This window comes from Boleophthalmus pectinirostris, unplaced genomic scaffold (genome assembly GCF_026225935.1).
Source record: "Boleophthalmus pectinirostris isolate CB_2022bp ecotype Guang Dong unplaced genomic scaffold, ASM2622593v1 HiC_scaffold_7, whole genome shotgun sequence".
NCBI classification, from domain to species: domain Eukaryota; kingdom Metazoa; phylum Chordata; class Actinopteri; order Gobiiformes; family Gobiidae; genus Boleophthalmus; species Boleophthalmus pectinirostris.
In genome coordinates, this window is record NW_026571473.1 from 21,020,884 (window position 1) to 21,042,297 (window position 21,414).

Below are 21,414 nucleotides of genomic sequence, written 5' to 3' on the forward strand. Positions count from 1 at the left end.
CTCTACATACTTGCAGAAACCCAAAAATCGAGTGCAAAGTTGCTTTTCCTCCTTATCACCATGGCAGCAGGATCGTGATTGATGACAAAGTCCAAGCAAGAGCCAAAAATACATTTACCTATTATATCATAGTTTCACCAGATCGGCTGTTTTCTGATTCTAATATAGATGAACATTTAGTTTTCTTTCATTTAGACAACTATTTATAAAACACATTGGTGATAACAGATTTTGACAGACCAAATAAATAAATAGAACAGATAAAATTACCTCATCCTTTGCTTTTAAAGTATGTCAGAAATAGCGACAAGAGGCGGAGCGAGGCTGTCATTCACCCCTCAGGGGAAGTGCTCCACTTTAAGAGCATATTATTGTATTATAAGTGCCCCAAGAAGCGAGCCAGGCAATGAAGTCTGTGTGAGAGGTTATAGAAAGTTAATGATGACGAATAGACATTGTATTGGTCTAAATCTAGCTTCCATAAATACAGATTGTTCTTATTTTTTTAGGAATCCAGATGTCAGAGGGAGGCTATACTTCAAACATCAAGAGAAATATTGGAGATATTAACTCAAAGTCCAGGTCCGGGCTCAGACTTTACAAGATCAGTGCCTCAGCAGAAGTCTACTCTCTCTCAATGATTTTTATATTCACTCATCTTTCTCTTTTCTTAAATTGGTCATATTTTGTACCGATTTGTTCATTATTACACACTTCTGCACAGCACTGAATCTCAGTTTAATGATCACAATAAAGTTGTCGGATTGGCCACATTTGTTATACCCAGCAGCTGTAAGTGGTCGCTAACCGCCTCTGCCCTAAAGGGACACCTGTAGAAGTTGGACTTAAAGGAATTAGCCCACTAGCACCAGCAGTTACACAAGCAGAAGAGAGGGCTAGAGATGCCAAGTTGAGCTCTCCAGAGGGTGTGTGAGAGAAAAATCTTTGAGTCGGAAGTGCCTAATGAAGTATGGAAGGCAGTGTGGAAATGGCTGCACGGGAAGCATGAAATGAAAGAGAAAAAGACAGTAAAAACGAGAGGAGTATCTATTAATACCAGTGCTCAGTCTCGTCTGCATTGGCTGTCATGTTAAAAACCCCACCATATCTCTGGCCTTCTGCACATTGACAGAAATAAACTGGTAGCACTGTGGCAGCTTGCTTGGCTTCTTATTCCCTTGGCCAGTGCACCCACCACCCTTTCCTCTCTTTCTCTCTCTTTCTCTCTTTCTCTCTCTCTCTCCTCCTACACAAAATACATACACAGAATATAGAGCCAATGAGCATCCGGAACCCAAGCTGTGCGTCACGTAGACTGTCAGAAGTGAAGGTTAGTCGAGCGATGGGAGATGTTGTGACACCTTACCTCATTACATTTTCCCCAGGCTCTTCTGAATGTTGCAGCAGCCCCTGTCAACCAAAGCAAAAACCGGTCCAAGACATATTGTAAGAACACTCATGCACATCACCATTTTCTCACGAATTAACGTCATCCCCTTGCCGTTTTATTTCTTATGTAATGCTATGATTTTGGGGGAGCAAAATAAAAGGTTTTGTGAGAATCGGCTAAATCTGTTTGGATGTGTGCCTTCATAGTGGCTCTCTGTGCATCATCCAGGCTTTAGAATGTAATTGCGTTTGGGGTTTGAAGATCCCAAAACTTCTTCACTGCCAGGAAAGGGAGTATATGTTTTATCACAGCAAAAGTCAAGCGTTAGGCTCCAGATGTGGTTCTTCAGGCTGGATCAGAGTTTTCAGGAGTCCTCAGGAGACTAGCGCAGCACTCAGCTCTACAGTGGATACAAGAGTCAAACTTCATATCTCTGTGCGGTTCTGAAGGTATGGAGGTTGGAGGCACAATACTGCTTCAACTAATGTGCATCTATGTGATTTAACTACAAGCAGTGCACAAACCACATACTTAAAGATATTTCTAGTGCTAGTCTTGTTGAGCTTTGGCTGTTTTAAATGTCTCTATAAATACATTTCTGTTCATTTATTGAGTTTTGCTTTTTTGTTGCAGATTTCAATGTGAGTGCGACTGAAATAATCAGTAGAATACTACGGTGGCTAGGGCTGTGCCAAAAATCAAAAGATCGATAGATTGTGATCTCTACTTTGGTCGATCTCAATGATACGGCATGCGCATTTTAACTGACAGGTCAACAGCCAGTCATCTGGCAGTAAGTGTGCAGAGTTTATATATACAGTCTATGGTGCTTACGAGGATTTAGGCTCTCTTGTTTAGGATAAAGTAGCCTGAGCCACAACGTGCCCTTTTGTCTCCTCACATGTTCACAAGTTTTGACTTAAATCTGCACAATTTGACTAAAGGTCCAGTCTGTCTCTCCCATTCTGCCTCTGTATGTGCATCTGTGTGCATCTGTGTGCGTCTGTGTGCGTCTGTGAGTGCATGGTGCCATCTGACCACCTCCCCCTCCCCTCTCCAGCCACAGCTCCTCACCTTTTCTCCTCTTTCTCTGCTCTGGTGCTTCTTATCATTATAATCCAAGTTACGGAAAGTAATCGACTATTTTCCCACCTCTTTTTTCTCATCTTCTCTTTATGACTGAAACTTAAAACCTCATTTAGCGTAAGAACATCACATGTGTTTCTGTCCAAACTTTATATGTGAATTTCTCCAGACTTATTGACCCTACCAACACGAAATAAAAACTGTAGTGATCCTGACACAGAAAAATAAACTATAAAGACAGATTGGCAAAAATGTATTCCTTTCCAAATCTGCAGATCAAAAACTTCTTTCCATGGCTGTCCTTTCAGTGGGTTTTACTTGCCAGTGGACAAGAAAAAGCTGACGCTGCTCTATCATAACTTTTAAGCACTTTTTAAACCCACCCATCAACTTGAGTGTCTTTATAGAAAATAATAGCTCAGATATGACACTAATATTGATCTTTTTCTGTAACTTTTGTCCTAAAAGTCAATAAGCACATTTCCTGAAATGTCAAACCTTTCCCTTTGGATACAAGGACCATTATTGACTGTGAAACTGCTGCTGTGAAATCGCTGTGCCATAAGATCCATTTACTTTCTGTAGTTTTGGACCATTATTATATGCCCATGTGTTATCATCAAAAGCACCACAGAAGCTCTAAGTATATTTAGAATTCTGCTAGTCTGACAGTTTTCACCGAACATTTGTCATAAGGATTATATATGTTGACAAAATTAACATATTTTATCATGTTTTTTGAGAATGCTGTAGCTTTAAGATAGAAAAGTGTAAAGACAGACATTTTGTAGTTTCGAGCTTGCCTCATCTGAGCGGCTGGAACACCTGGAGTCGTTTTTTCCATTATAGTAAAGCAGACTCATCAGAATGTAAAGCAGTCGTATGTTTCACACTAAATCACTGCATTAGTTTTCAGCAGAGTGATTGGTTTAAAGAGAAGGTATTATATATTATGTATAAGGTTAGCTGCAAGATTCGGTGCAATGATCAGCCCACAAACCTACATCACCCAGATTCCCACACAACAATTCTCCATAAATGTACAAATACATGATAAAAAAAAACTGTACACAGCAACTACACAGACCTTATACTTTGTGCAGTAGTTTCATCAGCAGGATACAGACTGATTGTGTTGTGATAGCGTGCTGAAGGGAGGGGAGATTGAAACTTATAAAACATGTTAATATTTTGTTTTTGTCGAATATAGCTATTCAAAACAATTAAAGGTAACATGGTGATCTAAATGTGTTAGCAGTTAATACCCCATAAAAAATTAAATATCTCCTCTTTAAGTAAGTAACTTTTGTAGTTTTGGTATTCCAGTTTTACTGTAGTCTGTATTTTTATATACAATCTAGATCACAGGTGTCAAACATGCAGCCCGGGGGTCAGATCCGGCCCTCCAAGACCTTTAATCTGGCCCTCGGCTGATTTTCTACTAAAATATTTTGATTCTATTTTTTATTAAAATCTTGTTAATTTCTCTGTGGTGTTTATCACAGCAGCGTCTCCAGCGTCTCTGTACGTGGCCCCTCCCACCAGAGCAGCACAAATGAAGACTTGTTTCTTTCCAAACGCTCTTAAAGGACGATCATTTTGACTGTTGACCGTGACACCCTCATCAGAAAAAGGTCCAAAATGAGAAAAGTGGAGACAAAAACTTACTTCCTATTTATACAAGTTAATGTTAAACAAGTTCATGTTAAAACATTGAGTTGAAATTGTATTTTTCTTAAAGTTTCAGGTTGTTCATAATATTATAATATTTTGTAAAAGAAAGAGTTAATCAATTAAAAAAGATTTGTGTAATAGATTTGTGTTTCTCTGCACAAATATTTGAACTTATTGTTATTTTTAGGGTTTATATGTCATGAGTTTTCTGATCCGGCCCTTTTGGGATCAAAGTCGGTTGGATATGGCCCCCGGACCAAAATGAGTTTGACACCCCTTATCTAGATCTAGGTCTTGTTTTGACTGAATGAAGTTATGTGTTCATTCTTGCCCACATCTCAACAAAATTCTGACTAAACCTGGACTGGACCATGCCTGTGTTCTGTGTTTATTTTGTCTGAAGTGCACTTGGAAGCACTTGGAAAGCCAAAAAGTTAGTATGGTAACTAGCTAAATTATAGTTTATATAGCTCTGCGTCAATTTTGTGAGTAGCTATAACAGCATTATAAGAGACTTTGCTTCACCAGTGTATTCAAAGTGTGTTATGTTTTATGACCGTGATAAACTAATAAGTTGTTAGGATTCAAAGTGCCGCTTTTCAGACTTGTTGAGTGCATCAATTTAGAGTTTCTTTTATTTTTTATCATCTCACAAAAAATAAACTTGGAGATTAATTTCCTCCATGTCACTCTGGCTTTGGGCTGGGGAACTTTGTAGATCTTTTATATGAACCATAAGCTCTGCACTCCACAAATCAAAAAGAAAATCGAAAACAGTTTAATGGGGAGCCCTTAGCAGATTCTACAGGCTGTAGCTTCATTTTTGTTGCTTTAGGGATAAACATGTCATACAGGAGTTGATCTAGACTCTTTTCATTTATGTGTCTCCTCCTCTGCTCTGCCCACCTCTGTTTGTGCATGCCATAAACTTGAGCACTTTCTTCATTGTTTTTATCTAAGCAACAATACGTGCATTGAACACTACCAGAGGCAATAGGCAGATGGTTTATCATGATGATGAATATTAATTTGCTTGTAATGAATAAACATACATTTGATCCACCCTGGAAATGCACAACATGCTCATTAACCATCAAGTGTAAAATTATGAACACTGAATAACAGAGATTTTTATTCTTTTATGCAATTCATAGGTTCCAGCTTCATGTTAGATGTAATATTTTGAGGACTTTTCACCATTCAAAAGATTAAATATTTTGTTTTAAATCGTTAATTCCAGTTCTAATTTTCCTCATTCTTAAATCAATGGATAGACAAAATCTTGCATTTAGTTCTCTGATTCTGAAGTGCGGTCACCTACTGCTTCTGATCGCCCCAGTGTCATTGAAGGATGGGTCAAATGCAGAGGACAAATTCCTTTATAGAGTTGCGTCAGTTATTTACATAATAACATAACACGGTTCATTGAGTTGGCATGCTGTTTTGATGTGCAATGCCAAAAAATTATCCATCTTTGTAGAAGGCCATTGAAATGCCACTGCCCCTCTGTCTGCTCAAGGAAGTCAATCATGGGAGGTCTTGCACAATGAAACATGACAAACACAAAACCCCTTTGAGCCCAAACCTTTGTGTCACAAACATTACCATTTCAAAGCCTTCCTTTTTCACCACATCATGTCAATTTATTTTTACATAATGTCGACTGTGGTTCGGAGGCAATTAGGACAGTGTGAAATGGCCGACCAGATTTGTCACTGCGGTCACACGATAAGGGTGTTGGAAATATACAGTGACTCAGGATGGGTGTCAGTGGTCTCAATGTGATGTGTCAGAGTAGTGCCAACCAGGTGTATGGTGAGCCTGGTTTAGTCCTTGTATATACACTGTATGTGTGTCTACACCTTGTGTAGCCTTGCTAAGGCAAAGTCGTTTTATATGAGAAAATTACCTGTTTTTTAATGTCACAGATTGGTTGTTGTGTTAGATTTGTTAATCCTTCATCTGGAATAGGAAGTACTGCCATTGTGATCTGCCTTCATTTTCTGTAAATAAAGGTTGGATTGGATAAGAACTAAGTAGCCGAAGCCTAGTATGCGTGCGTGCTGGACTGGGTTGATTTTGCATGTTGAAGGTGTCACTTTTTAGTGGGTGCCCCTGCTTGTCATGGAGATGTTATTGCTTTGCCTAGAATGTTCAGTGGTACAAATTTAACCTCAATCTACCTCAAGGGAGACAACTGCAGGCTACATTACAGGTCAGATCTGTGAAGAGGCAACCCTATTGGGGAGAATTATTGTATTTCTGAGCAATAGAAACACTTGTAATGAATAAATGCTAGATAGATGTGTCATACAATTGAACATTTCATACAATTCAATAACATCTTTATGGAGACAAGCAGGTGACAAACTCCCCATTAGAAAAGTTACGCAATGTACCTCCTAACCTTCTGGCTTAGTTTTTCTAAGCCTGGTTCAGTTCTTCTTTATGCTAAGGATTAGTTCTTACACTCCTGGTTTAGTTCTTCTAAACCTGGTTAAGTTCTTTGAAGCCTTCTTTAGTTCTTCTATAAGCCTAGTTTAGGTGTTGAAACCCCACTTTAATTCCTATAAGCCTTTTTAGTTCTAGTATAAAGCAGATCTTTTTTGTACAGTTGGTCTGGTGTATGTCTTTCCTATTCTATGCCATTTATTGCACTAATCAGTTCAATTGTAATGCTGAATGGTTCAATTATAATGTGTCTTAATTAATTCAATTGTGGGCCTGGTTAACAATGGTTTCAATCAATTCATGTAAAATGGACTATTATTTTTGCTCCTTGTCTCTCTTATAAGTGAGTTGGAAAGCCGCTGTCACCACGTATCTCTCCTCCTCTAGTCTTACAGTGTCTGCCTCACTCGTACCCCCCGTGCCCTCTGCCCAGCCCTGTCAGCGCTGCTGACTCTGGGTGGCATTTACCAGTTCAAAGGTCGTCTGTGTAATTGATCGTACTGCTGTTTGATCTGTGCGTCTGGCATTTAGTCTACACACGGTGATCCAGGTTTTCGACACCTCCCACCAGCGTTCATCTGCTGTAAGCATATTTACCAGGAATAATGAGAAAACCTTTGCCGTCTTTGTCAGTGAGCATGTTTTGGTCATGACAACACTGTACTTTGAGTGCATTTAATTATTTACAATTATGTCCCTGTTCTTCTCTGCTTTATTCGTTGTGTCCTGGTTTGCTCATTAAATCGTGTTTCTAAGTCTCTCTTTCCCTCATTGTCTAGTGCCCTTCATCTTCCTACTTAATAAAGCCCTTTTTGTTAAGACTTTTCTCAATTTGCCAACGCAATTACTCCTGAGAAATCCTCCACCTTCAAGCAATACATTCTGAATATTTTACCCTCTTTAAAACTGGCTGGAGGTAACTGCTGTGTAGCTGCTGCAGAGCTTTGACAGGAAAATTGCAGTAGTTGTGCTGGGATGAATAGGTATTTGGAGTCGTTATGGTGTTCTTAATGGACAGGGTGAGTCTTTACATTCAGGGCCTCATATGTAAAAGTATACAATGTGATCTCTCAAACTACCATATATTTTATGACAAAACACAGAAATGCCAAGTAAAAATATCTACAGCTTGAGGTGACATTTTCTACAGTTTGATGCTGGAGTGATTCTTTCTCTGTGACTTTGGATGGGACATTTGATAAACAACTTTGTATTGTTATCAGTTTGCAGTTAAAAGGTGTGTTTTAGATAGGATACAAAAGGCAAGACAGGAGCTGTTAAGTTTTACTGAGAGCCAGATGTTTTCACTCTCAACTCTACCAACTTAAACAAATTTACTTACCTATATTGAGGAAAAGGTAACATTTTCTATTTAAGGTAACATTTTTCTGTTTCACTTAAAGATGCATTATGAACACTACTATCATGGTAGTTTTGCCTGGAATGCTTGTAAATATGGCATTGAATCTATTTATTTTTGCATGAATTAAATTACATGGGTTTTTATTGCATGGAAATACTTAGAAAAACACGCATTCTTACTGTAAGTGGGGTTGCCTCAAGCCGTTGCTGGATCCTCCATCGGAAAAATTAGATATAGCAAAAATACTGCAAATTTTCCAACAAAACATTAATATGAGAGACACAACTGAGTACAGTTGACACTGACTTGGTTAATAATGCATATTTCTTAGAGTCATACAATGGGAATGAGTCTCTCTTTTATAGCTGGTTGGACCAGTATAATCATTTACAATGGATCTATTCTAACAAATGCCAGAGCTTTGGCTGCAAAATTGATTTGTCTCTCCAAGCCTCTATTACCCTGAGTGTGGACTCTGCTGGACTGTTCTTGGCTGAACTCGATGCATTAAGAGCTGTGAAATGGCTGATCACAGGAAGAGCAGCTTGGTTTGTTTGTACCACTCTGGCTGTGACAGGAATTAAAAGTATAAATCCAACTCTTAAAACTGGACAAGACACTGTGGAACTGTGAATGGTAAAGCAGGGAGTCATGGGTGATGAAGTTCACGTTTTGACGGGGCACCTGGGATATATTTGATGCATTGGGCTGACAAATAACCCCAAAAGGCAGATTGGGAGAGGTTGACCCCGAGCCTAGCGCAGTTGTCCCATTTGTGTTTGCTGTCTGGGTCCCTCTCCACGTCTCTCTATCACTTCCTCTGTCCCTCCTCTATTATTCATGCAGCGCTTTTCGGCTCATGCCTGGAGCGGGCAGCGCATTTTCAGTCAGCTGACACCGCCCCCGCTGTGCCTGGACATTCTCCCTCAGTCCACCCACCAGTGAATCTCTCTTTGTCTTCATATGTCCCAATGCTCAGCAGATATAACCGTCACTCAATCATGACCTGTCCAAGCTGTGATACTCAAAGCGGCGTGAAGCATATTCTTTGTCTGAAATATACAATTGTGTGTGGCACAAGTGGAGTTAGGCAATGTTCTTCCATAATTACGAAGGTACTGGTGTTTTCTATGTTTAGTAGGGCTAAGACCAGACAAAATTTTCACAAGACGAAATACAAGCTTAGGTCCATGAGAAAGAGATAAGACAAGATTTTAATATAATTCCTAATATATACATTTCACAATTTAGTTTCCAATTTTGGAAAAAAATTGAAACAAATATATTACATCAAATAAATACAAAATTATTTATTTGATGTAATATATTTGTTTCCATTTTATTACTACTTTTTGGAACTATAACTAACTCACCAACACAAAACCCTTCTTCAATCCAAATGTAAACACTTGGGAAACAATCTCACAAGATAATTTTTCTCATGTGTGCACAGTCTTTTAGCAATTTTGTCTTGCGAGATCTTGTGACATGAGATCTTGTACCACCCCTAATATTTAAGCTCGAATTAGAGTGACAGTGTCTAACCCACTGTGACAAAAGCACCTGTATTTGCTGGATCAGTTGGCTGGAGTGGACCAGACTGATATGTGATGTTATTTTCAAGTTGTGTGCTCAAAAGTGAGTAATACATTTGGACGTATTTGGTTCTTCATCTTTCTCATAGACTCAAGGGTTTCAAAAGTTTGATAGAGGTCACAGTGTAACTCCTGAAAAATTTACATATACAAAACTTTTCAAAATGTCAGAAGTACATTTCCCCCAACTTGTATAAATACTGCATAAAGTGAACTGTTGTTCTTGACAATGTTTTATTTAATGTTTAATGTACTAATGCATTTACCCAACTGCATGTATCTGAAAATTTGGTCATGACTGTAAGTTTATATATTTGTATTTTTGTATTTGTAGATATATATTAATAATAAATGACTATAGATACTCTGGTACATTGCTCCTATAGAGCCCCCCACTCTGAGGCAAGTTATACTTTTCTTTGGTCTTCTCACTCTGTTTGCTTGCCAAAAAGTTTGCCTCATCTAGCTCACAAAATCCTTGGAAAACTCTCCAGTCTGATAAAACAGTCTGCTGGTTGTCCTGTATAGATTGCGGTTGTGTTCCTCATGCATTTGCGCGCTCATTAGCTCAGATTTGAGTGAGGCAATAGGTATCAGGGGTCAGATGGCTGCACTTCTTCAGTGTCTGTATTAAAAGTCTAATGACAGATCAGGTCTGTGTACCTGCTGCAGTGCTCCTGGACCCTTTGGCCTTATGCTCCTGCCTCTAATGAGAACAGATGTGAGGTGTATTACACTGAACGCTCTCTCAGTTTGTGCCTTGGACTTCTGCAGAACTGACCAGCTCTTTCCCTGCTCTGTGGAGGGATTGTCTATCTTTCAGTTTACCGTAGAGGTTGAGAAGTGCTATAATGTGACTGAGAGCAAGTTTGGTTACATCAGTTTGTTTTTTAGTTTCCTTGTGTGTTGCTGGAGAGGCAGTGACTCAGTGGAGTGTTTGTCCACCAACCCCAAGGTCAGCAGTTCAATGCCAGCTTGTATACTTTCACCATGTAAACATCACACTTCACTCACTTTGAAGTGGGTCAAACCTTGGAGTGGGTCATTGGAGGTATAGTCGGTTGTGCCAAAGGTATAAAGTGGTAGCCTTGTCTGTGTCTCTACAATAATTTGCTTTGCTGTTGTAGTTTTAGATTTGTGGTTTGGGGTTATGGGTTACTATGGAAATGTCGCTCAGGTAAGGCACCATCGTAATACAGAATGTAGGTCAAAAGGAACAAGGCTGCCTGCCATATGGACAGATGGCTACACAGCTACAGGCTTTGTTGTACGCTGAATAAATAAAACAAATGGAAGTCTCAGTAAAGATGCAATTTGAACTAGAGGCATTATACCACGGTACAATGCTGGCTTACTTGCTGTGAGATTTAAATAGCACATGGACTGTCTCACTTAAACATAAATCCTCACTTTGGTTTTTGCATTTCATTTGCTTCATGCACCTTCAGCGTTGCATTCTGATGGACTGAGCACTAAACTCTTATGTCCCTGCCTCTGTCCTCAGTAATCTCACCTCCTCTCCTCATTCCCTGCTCCGTGTCACCTCTCCTGCCTCCTCCTCTCCCCTTGAACCCTTTTGTCACTGCTGCTTCCTCACTCCAGCAGCCCTCTTAGTCTGTCCTCTCTATACCACTCTAGTGACCTCTTGCCAAGGCTCCAGGGACAAGCTTTACTGTTTTGTGTTAGAAAAAAGGGGATTGTGATACCATCTGTGATTTTAATGTTTTTTACCCCCACATCAGTTCAGATAGAGAATAGTTGTTTTTGACTGAATGTAACTCTCACATTAACCAACATCTGTGCCCATAGTGTGACAATGACAGAAAATGTCAAAGAATTGCACTTAAACTTGAATTTATGGTTGTTTGTGCACCTTTAATTTACCTTTGATGATCTGAGTTTGGTGGACCAGCCAACTATCTTTCAGAGTGTCTTACTCAATCTTTGAATTAAAATGTCCAATAGAGAATAAATGTCAGGAAGGTCCATGGTAGCATTTCTGGGAAAGCTCCAGCCATTTGTAATTGGAATAGACAGAAAAAGATGAATGCTTAGAAACTTTGTGTTATTGTTTTTCTTATCTACTATTTTCAATGCCAATTTTGAAACACCCCATAGCTCCAGAATTTGACAGCGGACCCTGAAAACACATTACAATTAGCATCATACGCTCCAGTGCATCTCAAACCACTCACATTTGAAGCTCAATCAATTCAATTTAATTATAAGTTTCTTTTAAAAAAACTTCCCTAATCGCTCTAAAACTTTGAACTCCAGGGCTTTATTCACTAACAAGCTGATGGCAGGTACAATATTGCCTGAGGTAGATTTGTAATAAAGGGAAAGAACAAAGAAAGTATTCCAAAATACAAAACGAGTAAAGGATGGGGGGGGGGGGGGATCTAGACCTTTTTTTAATATATAAGATGAAAACTAATGCATTATTATATTATTATTCCAACATAACGCATAATACATAATACAAAACGTATATAACATTTTCTAAAGTTTTAAAACTGGTTATTTGACAGGCAAATATGTCACCGTGTTTAATAAAATTACATTTTATATTGAAGGGTTGTTGGTTTAAGATTTGGTTTTACTTTTAACTTGTAAGTTCAAATGAAATGTCTGAAATGGATGTATGTATAGTGAGTGTGCTTTTGTATGATTATTGGTGTACTTTTCCCTGTACTGTAGATTATTTGACTTCAACCTGCCGAGGGACTGAAGATGGAAATTAACCACGTTGGCTATAATCTTTACCTATTTACATTTTAAAAGTTAACTAATATGTCCTGTCCCTTTACAAATACATAAACTAAGCTACATCGCAGTTTCCCCAGTCTATAACATTTCCACTTCAAGAAAAGCCTGCCATTTATATATTTTCCTTCCTTCTCTCCCTCAGACATTGACGACTGCCAGTCCAATCCATGCCAGAACGGTGGAACCTGCATCGACGAGATCAACTCCTTTGTGTGCCTTTGTCTGCCCAGCTACAGCGGCGCCACCTGCGAGAAAGGTAACACTATAGGGGCCTTAAAAGCAGGCTATTCAGGCGAAGAAAAGAACTAGTGAAGGAAAATGGCTCGTGGAAAGAGCAATCGACAGAAGGAGAAGGATGAGACACGCTGGGGTGACAGTGCAGGGCCAGGTGAAACTTGCGCCGCAGGAATAAAAGATGGTTACTCTAGGAATAGGATGATGCCATTGGAGCATGTGGTGAGGAGAACTTAATAAGGACGTGTAAATGGAGAAGGGGAAGGTGCTAGGAGATAGGAAGCAGGGATTTGTGAGTAGACAAAGAAAGGTGAAGACAACTGAACAAACTGGTTAGGATTTGACCAGGGCTATAGATCAAGAGTAAAATATGTGGGGTTGTGGGTAGAATAGGTGGACTAGGGTGCGCCTGGATTGTAGGGCTAAACAACTCTTAAGGATTAAAATGATACAACACACCCAGACAGAACTAAGACTAAACCTTTACCTGAAAACTGACTTTCTGGAGCCACCTGATTGTTCTCCTTGCGAAAGCGTTCTACCTTTCTGTTCTGTTTCACTCACTCATATGAGCTGCCATTCAACCAGTTTTTTATAGAATCACTTTGATGCCACCGGCTTGTCTCCATGGAAATGTTATTGCTTTGTCTAGAACATTCCACAGTATTAATTTAACCTCTATCATGAGGGAGACAAGCAGGTCAGATCTGTGGAGAGTTGCCCATATTCACAGGAGGAATTCAAGGAATTATTATATTTTTGAGGAATAGAAACACCCGTAGTGACTAAAAGCTAGATGGATATGTTTAATTTTATACCATGGAACATCCCAGATTAAGCAATACCATCTCCATGGAGACAAGCATGTAGCAGACCCCCCACCAGAAAAGTTGCACAATGCACCTTTATACAACTCAATATGATTAATGATTGTTTAAAAGACAAGAATAAATTAGAATTATATCAGGGCCTGACAGCTTGAAATAAACCAGGATGAAACCAGAATAAATCAGGACAGGACCAAGACTAGTAGCAATTTACCAGGACTAAACAAAGAGTCTGAAAAAGAGATAAAGCCAGTGGAGGTGGTGGGTGTTGAGGGGGACCCAGTGGAATTATGTATTAGGTTTATCTGCACACCTGCGTCCAGCTGCTCTCGCCTCATTACAGGGAGTCCCCAGTGAGCGCCAGGGGCAGAGGATAGGCCTGTTCACAAACTGCACCTTACAGGAAACATGGCTGCTGTGTCAGAGGGGGAAGAAGCAGCCAGGAGTGCACACAGCTGTAGTTTAAATAGGGCTCATTGTTTTTACGCTTAAACACCTTTCACCACACTTTTAAATATGATTATTACAACAAACAAGCCCATCGGAGGACCTAATGTTTCATGTCCCATTTCACTACTTCATCTAAAAGGTGTTGTGGGATTCTGCTTCTTCAAAGGACCAATTTTTTTCCATGCAATAAAGTAAAATGTGTTTTGTCCCTGTACAGATATATTGTAAAGCCACTGAAAGTTGTGAAAAGCTCTTATAAACTCATCACAGTGAATAATTAGGACATTAACATGTGAGAAAAATGTTGAATAAGTTTTGACTGCTGTGACCAGTTTAAAATGAGCTAGATCTATTTTTCTCATTTTTCCCCCAAGAAGTAAAAGACAGTACAGAACCTTTAAAAATAGAAATATATGTGGAAGTTAAACTGTATTATCCTGTCCAGTAAAATACACTTAAGACTATTTATATTTTAGATTTCATTCTTTTTCATGCATGTCTCAAATTCTTTTCCAAGCTTTAGATCCCTGTGGCTGGATTGACTGGATCTAGGCATTACTAAGGATACAACTCAAACTAGTTATGCCCATTGACAGCACTGAATAGCTGCTATAATTTTGCTAATCATGGCAAAATTTGTAGAAAGATATCCGCCATTATTACTAACAGGGACCAGGCCATCAGTCATCCCTCTAATGTCCAGCAGCCTCTCCAGCCATCCTCAGATTAATTGGGCATGCTTAATGTTTGAGCCTCATAAAAGTCCACCACATAATTTATGGCTATACAATACATGGACAGCTGTCAAATGAGCCAAAATTATCTGCAAGAGTGACAATTTATACAAGAGTGTAAAGTTTAAAGGGACAAAATTACGTTATTTTTCTGATATGTAGTTTCCTCATCAGAAACACAGCTGATATTGTGTTTTGTTTCATTCACACATCTCTTTCACACATGCTTAACACAGAAACCCTGCATATTTATGCTGGGTTCTTCTCTCAAACATGAAAACACTCCATCTTTTGATGTCATGTGGTAATACAGGAAGTGCTCCACTGTGTTTTTAAACTCTATACACCTTCACTAGAATCATTTGGATAATTTCAGCTCTAGAATTGTTTATCTTTTATTAAAATAAAGGTAAAAGGTAGCTGTTGAAAACTACCACTGCATGACATCACAAAGTGGAACAGAGCCTTTTGAGCTTTGGGGATGTAGACAGATTAATAATGCAGTGTTATTCAAACATGTGTGAATGAAACAAAACACAACTCCAGGTATGTTTTTGATGAGGTAACAACATTCTAACATGGCTGGAGCTCACAAGAGTCTATTTTGCGTAATAATTTTTGGAAATCCTCAAAATAGAAGCCAGGATGTTGTAGTGAGAGTAAATTATGCAAAGCGTCTTGAAATAAGAATTAGAGTTGAGCTATTAAAATTTAAAGAATGAAAACAAGGAAATATTTTAGAGGACAATGCGATAAAGTGAAGGAGACTGGACACTGGAGGAATCTGCATGGCTGATTCACAATGAATGCCTAAAGCTAATAGATTTCTACAACTTTATGTGAACTTCGACCTCTTGTCTCCAAAGAGTTGGGCTTTTGAATGTTGTGACTCTTGACTGGCTGAGTTTTATCACACAGCAGATATGAGAACGTCAAGGACAAACTCACACAGTCAAATGGAAAAAGAAGAGTAAATGCTATAAAACAGTGGTACTTTTGGCAGCAGTTCTGGCTGAGCTCAAGCTGACACAAGGGCATGTTTACACAATACAAAATCAACTCTTTTCAGTGTGCTCAGGTGCGCTGGCTCAAACAGAGACGCTTTGATTATACCTTTTTAACATTGTCATTTTGTCCTTTGCTTAGGCTGCATCACATACAGTATATAGAGGTTTTATTTTATCCCGCTGCCAGTCTCGCTTTTCATGCCCAAATTTACAGAAATCAATCAACATCAGTTTGCTTTTTCAAGACATGATTGTTTTCCTTTTTGTCTCCTGTATGCCTTTTTCCACGGTATAGCATCAAAGAGGGGATATTACACTAAGAAGTTGCCAATACGATACATACCTCGATGCATAGGCCACGATACAATATATATCTCAATACAGTACACTTTCGATTTGATGTGATATATTTCAAATCGATTCAATATGGTTCAACAAACAACAAAGGCTAAATCATGGTGATAATCATGTGATACTAAAAGTCTCTGTTAAACCACATGTTATGCAAAATTCATATGAAACACAAACTTTTTAATCATCAAAACAGTGAATATGTCAAATATGTTGCATAAATGAGTTTCCTTCCTCTAAATAAGCAAAAAAATGGAGCACTATAACAGAATAATTTTGTAAACTGTACCAAAAAATACTCTTATAGAGCAGCCCCGATATTGATACTTTATCATCACATTAATTGATAAGATATATAGATATTTCGATGTTTTTTCACTCCCTTATACACTATGGGGTATTATTTGCTAACACAAACACATTTAAATCAGCATGTTACCACTTAGTTTTTTCAAAATCCTACATGTATATGCTGAAAACAATATATCGAAATGTTTAATAAGTTCCAGTTTCATTTTTGCCGCTCTGACTCCTTCCTCTCCACACTAAGTCTCTCCCTCTTCTGAGTCCTATCACAACCCAATGTACGTGCACCCCATGAATGAAATTATTTTTATATTTATGGAAAATTTTGTGGAGTAGGCTTGTGGGCTGAATCTTGGAGTAGTGTCTGCACAAGACCGCAAAATTACTCAAACATGCATGCATGATATCTGACACCACTTCAGGCATGGTTTTGATGAGGGAATAATGTTATAACATAATAAAATGCCATACTGTGGAACATTTTGGGCAATGCTATGATATCTTCATTAAGACAAGTGGCAGACTCCTCCACAATAAACGTTATATTTGCCCCTTTAATCTATGATCTGAGTTCTCTGTCACTATGGTAAAGATATAGGTGCCCAGACTTGCACTCAGCCTGGGGTTCACAAAAGTTATAATCTTTTCTTTTTGTATCTGTGTTCCTTCTTTAGTTCTTAACCACATGGATAATCTTCCCTTACCCCCTTCCTTTCCGCCTCATATGTTTCACTGCTTATTGCACAAAGTAACTGTGTTTCTCTCATTGGATATGCACCAGAGCCCATATGTCCCGCTGCGTCGCTGCCTTCACGGCTGATTGGGACCAGCAGGTCTGATTGTGTAAATTTAAAGTCTCCTTTTTACTTGGAGTTCTTATCCTGCTGTTATCAGTGGCACAGCCAGACGCATATGTGCCACTTCTGTCTCTTCTTAGCTTGATGTCCAAAGCATGTGGAATAAAATATGTTCAAGATATAAAGTCTACAATATCTAATACTTTGAAGACCTTATCTTTTGATCAAAAACATGACTTCATTTGATTCCTTTTAATCATCATCAAGTACTGCATCGACTGTAATAACCCCTACCATTATTGATAGATACTGAATGTTTTTTTCCTTTTTTTTTTTTTTTTTTTTTTTTTTTGAAACTTTTTTTGGAAAAGTCCTTGGAGTCAGGACAAAATGTTCATTCTGTTCCCCCTAAAATTCATTCATTCTGAATATCTACGTACTACACCTGTCAGTGATGATTATGTCCCATCTGATTGGTGACTCTAAATCAGCCAGCATTCCCGTTTCTGCCTCATTTGACTTTTTTCCCTTGTTCAGATGTGCATTTTGAGCTAACAGCTGTAGTCCTGCAGATTCGGTCCAGCTCTGGCTCCCCCTGTTACCATGGTGATCCCATCTGAGAGTCAATAATGGGAAGTTGACAGGGCTTAGTGAATATATTGAGAGAGATGGCTTCTTATTGTGCAGCCAATAGATGTTTAGGCCGATTTGATATAAGGAAAGATCTTTTGTCAGTTTCATCCAATGATATGTGCCGGTGGTTGGTGGGGATTCAGCTCATCTGGTGCTCTGTGTGCTTGTTCTCCAAAAAATAATAACACCTATAATACTACAGCTTTATTGTAGGTCTTACTACTTAATGACACTATATTAAGTTATATGTATTCTGTATTGAGTTAGAACTGAAGACAGAATGAACTAGATTTTGGCCGATATGGGTTTTTTTTTTCTGGCCAATGCTGATACGATTATTTAGAATAAAGAGCAACCGATGACCGATAAACTCTGCCAATATTTTTGGGCTGATATGTAGGGCCAATTTTCATTATTTACATTAAATTATGATATTTAAATGTATCACAAACCTATAAGAGAGCTGTGTAGTCATATTTTTGTGTAGTTATCTCTTTGCATTAAAGTGTTAATATAAATTTTAGTGTGTATTTTTAGGCAACAGATTGACAAACAAAATATTGACCAATGCTGGAGATTTAACACTGACACCTGATATGCTATAGGTTTAAATTTTGGCCCCATACATCGGTCTATCTCTTGAATGAACCTTTACCAAAGACTCCATGCACTATTCAAATGATTGATTGCCACTACAAATTTATGAATACATAGAAGTTTAGACTTGCAAGCTACCAAGTGTTAACCAGTGGGCACAGTATAGTTACCTTAGTGAACACTTTTCAACAGATTTTCTGTAGCTTCTCCATTCTCCCTCTCATAACCTTTTTGTGAGGGAATACATCATATGAACCAAAATGAACTCCAAAATGTAATCAACTGTACTTCAAAATGTATATGAAGTTCTGACTTGCCTAGTTAAGAACTTGTCTGCCAAAAAAATGCCAATTTGTCAGAATTTCTTGGTGTCACCAGGAATTTCTGCTTTGATTGTTTTGCGGTTGGTTTTCCTTCTCATTAGGTTCATTTCTCAAAACCGGATAGATCTGGGTAAATAGAAAATAACAGTCTTTCTCATTTGTTCCATTGTCGGCTTTATACTCCCGGCATTCATTGCAGCGCGTGTCCTGCAGTTTTCTGGCCCGCTGCCTCATCAGTGGAGCTGCAAACCAAATCCCCTCCCAACAGTCTCTGAAGTGTGGACTGACAGAAAGCTGTTTTTATCTTTCATCATGCGTTTTCTGGCTCTTCCGTGCATTTCTTTTCAGGGAGGGGACCGATAATGTGTGCCGGCTGGAGTTTGGATTTGTTCCTCTGCACTCCCCCCACTGTAGACACCTTTGTTTCATGTCAGCGTGGCGTTTTTGCTGTCAGTTTTGCATCTTTTCTTGAGTCTGCAGACGCCTCTCATCTGTGGAGCACTGCGGGAGGTTTTGTCACGCATGCCGGCATTAGAACTGTACCAGTTTGAGTCTCTCGCTGCACCTGCTTGTTTTCTGTGGGGCTTGTTTGTGTAGATGTTTTCAGGTACCACAAACTTCTTTTAACTAAATCAGACCTTCATTTGTAACACTCAACATAAATTCCATAATAATGGACTCAAGCTACCAACCAGGTGCTTTCATTTCAGAAATTTCAAGCAAAACAACACAGATTTGTTTATGAAATAGGAGCATGGGGGTTTGCTCAAAGTAATGCCACAGAATATAGCAACAAAATCATGAGAATTACTGTATCGTAGTTAGTTCATGCTGATTGATATTTTCGGGGTTACATGCTGCCAGCTGGTTTTAATGAATACTCGAATTACACTTTCAAGACTTTCAAAGTGCTTTAGTAGATTATTCATTCACTCCATACTTGATGGTAGTAATCTGCTATTGTAGCCATGGTTGTTGTGGGATAGGCTGAGACTATGAGTCTGTGCCATTGGCCCCTCCAACCATAGGCATGGTGGCATGGTCATGCCTAAGGACACAACAACAGTATTTACTAGAGCCCATTCTCCCCACTAAGGCTTCTGTTAGTCCCTCTGGTCTCCTATCCAAGTACTAACCAGGTCCAATCCTGGTTAGCTTCCAAGATCAGATGAGATCAGGCTTTGATAAGGTGGCATGAAATCAAATGTGGACTTTTAACATCATAATACTCAACATTATCACATGCCCTTGGATTTTAGTGAATACATATTTTCCTGTTAAAATTATTTATTGGAAACCCTGGATATAATGTCCTGTAACAGTATTTACTGAACAGATGAACCAGTTTAAAAAAAAACTTTAATTCTCTACAAAACATTGCATGTACATTTATTGTGTTTTTGTGTTTTTGTAAAGAACAGAGTCTGAAAGAACAGGCAAAATGTCTTCTTGTATCTCTCATGCTTTATTCATTTGAAATGTACAAATATATCCTCATTAGTCCCCACATCTGTTTTATGGCTGCTGTTTTGGCTTATCCAGAGAGTACCTATGATTTCCTCTCCAACGTGTTTACACCAGTATATGGGCTCTACATCCATCCACAGCCTTCATTCTCACCAATACAAGTCTTGTGTGAAACAAATTGTTCTGGGCAGCAGAACTGAGCCGCTCTAGTCACACAAACTCACCCGTGGCACTCTCATTTAGTCTGACAGGAAAACAAAAACTAAACATGAAAACCTAAAGAAAAGTAGAGCACAAATGAGGAAACAATGCGAGAATCTGGGGCAGCTCTGAAGCCTTATGTACATGGACATTGAAGACATGAGAGAAGTGGCGCAGATTGGGCAGAGACAACAGGAGCTGGAGTGGTGAGGGCTGCACAGTGAGACTAATGAGGAGCAGAGCAGATGCTACTGTCAGTGCACACGCCGGATCAGTGTCGCTCACACTCCTACAGCTCGGTGTATACAAGCTTTACCAGAGAAACGCAGTTCAACAGGGAGTAAAGCAAAATCACCAGATAAGATGTTTAAGATGACAAAATTGACTGGTTGTGTGGGCATACAACACACCACATTACAATGTTAAAGCTGTGTACTAAATATTTGAACTAGTTTTTCACTTTTGGTCACTCTTGGATCTACCGTATGCTTGTGTTGATTGGGGGCTTAGAGAATAGTGGGATTTGTCCTCCACGCTTGTTTCATCACAGCAATTTAAGAGGACAAAAAAGAAACAAAAGGCAAGACATTTCTCAATTCGTTATCTTTACCTTAGTATTTTTAGTATTAAAGTAACTAACTCAAAGTAGTATTTATGGCCTACTTTTGACTGAACTAAAACACTGATATAGATAGGTAGCTAATGCAATACACTTCTTTAGTCCGATCAAAGGAATCATGTGCAATGTCCCAAAAGTTGCAAGCGTTTTTATAAAAAAGTAACTGAAATAAATACAAGCATTCATGTCTAATCTTGAAAATATAAGTGAGTTTCTAGTAGGCCTATAATATTCTGAAATAATCTATATGTGAAGGCATGGTTCTTACAAGTGTCAGATTTCACACATTTTAACAGGTGACCTTTTTATTCTCTGAGCAGGTACAGCTTAGACATAGTTATGTTATATTATAATAATACTCTGAATACAACTTTATCAACTTTTTATTTAGAGGACCTGTAGCACTTTCATTTTTTTTAAGATTAATCTTTTCTCAGTTTAGATACTGATTCCGATAATATAGCTTTAAGAATCTGCTGATACCCGATATCAACCAACACTAATGCAGAGACTAAAAGCAGCATTTATTTCCTTTAAACA

At 38.6% G+C, this 21,414-nt stretch overlaps 1 protein-coding gene across 1 annotated transcript in view; it reads left to right on the forward strand.

The window, feature by feature from the left end:
* Nucleotides 1-21,414, forward strand: part of ncanb (neurocan b) — a 153,395-nt gene that overhangs the window by 108,976 nt on the left and 23,005 nt on the right. The window contains exon 14 of the mRNA XM_055164801.1: nucleotides 12,471-12,584. Within this exon, the coding sequence (XP_055020776.1) occupies nucleotides 12,471-12,584 (114 nt within the window). The remainder of the gene's footprint in view (nucleotides 1-12,470; nucleotides 12,585-21,414) is intronic.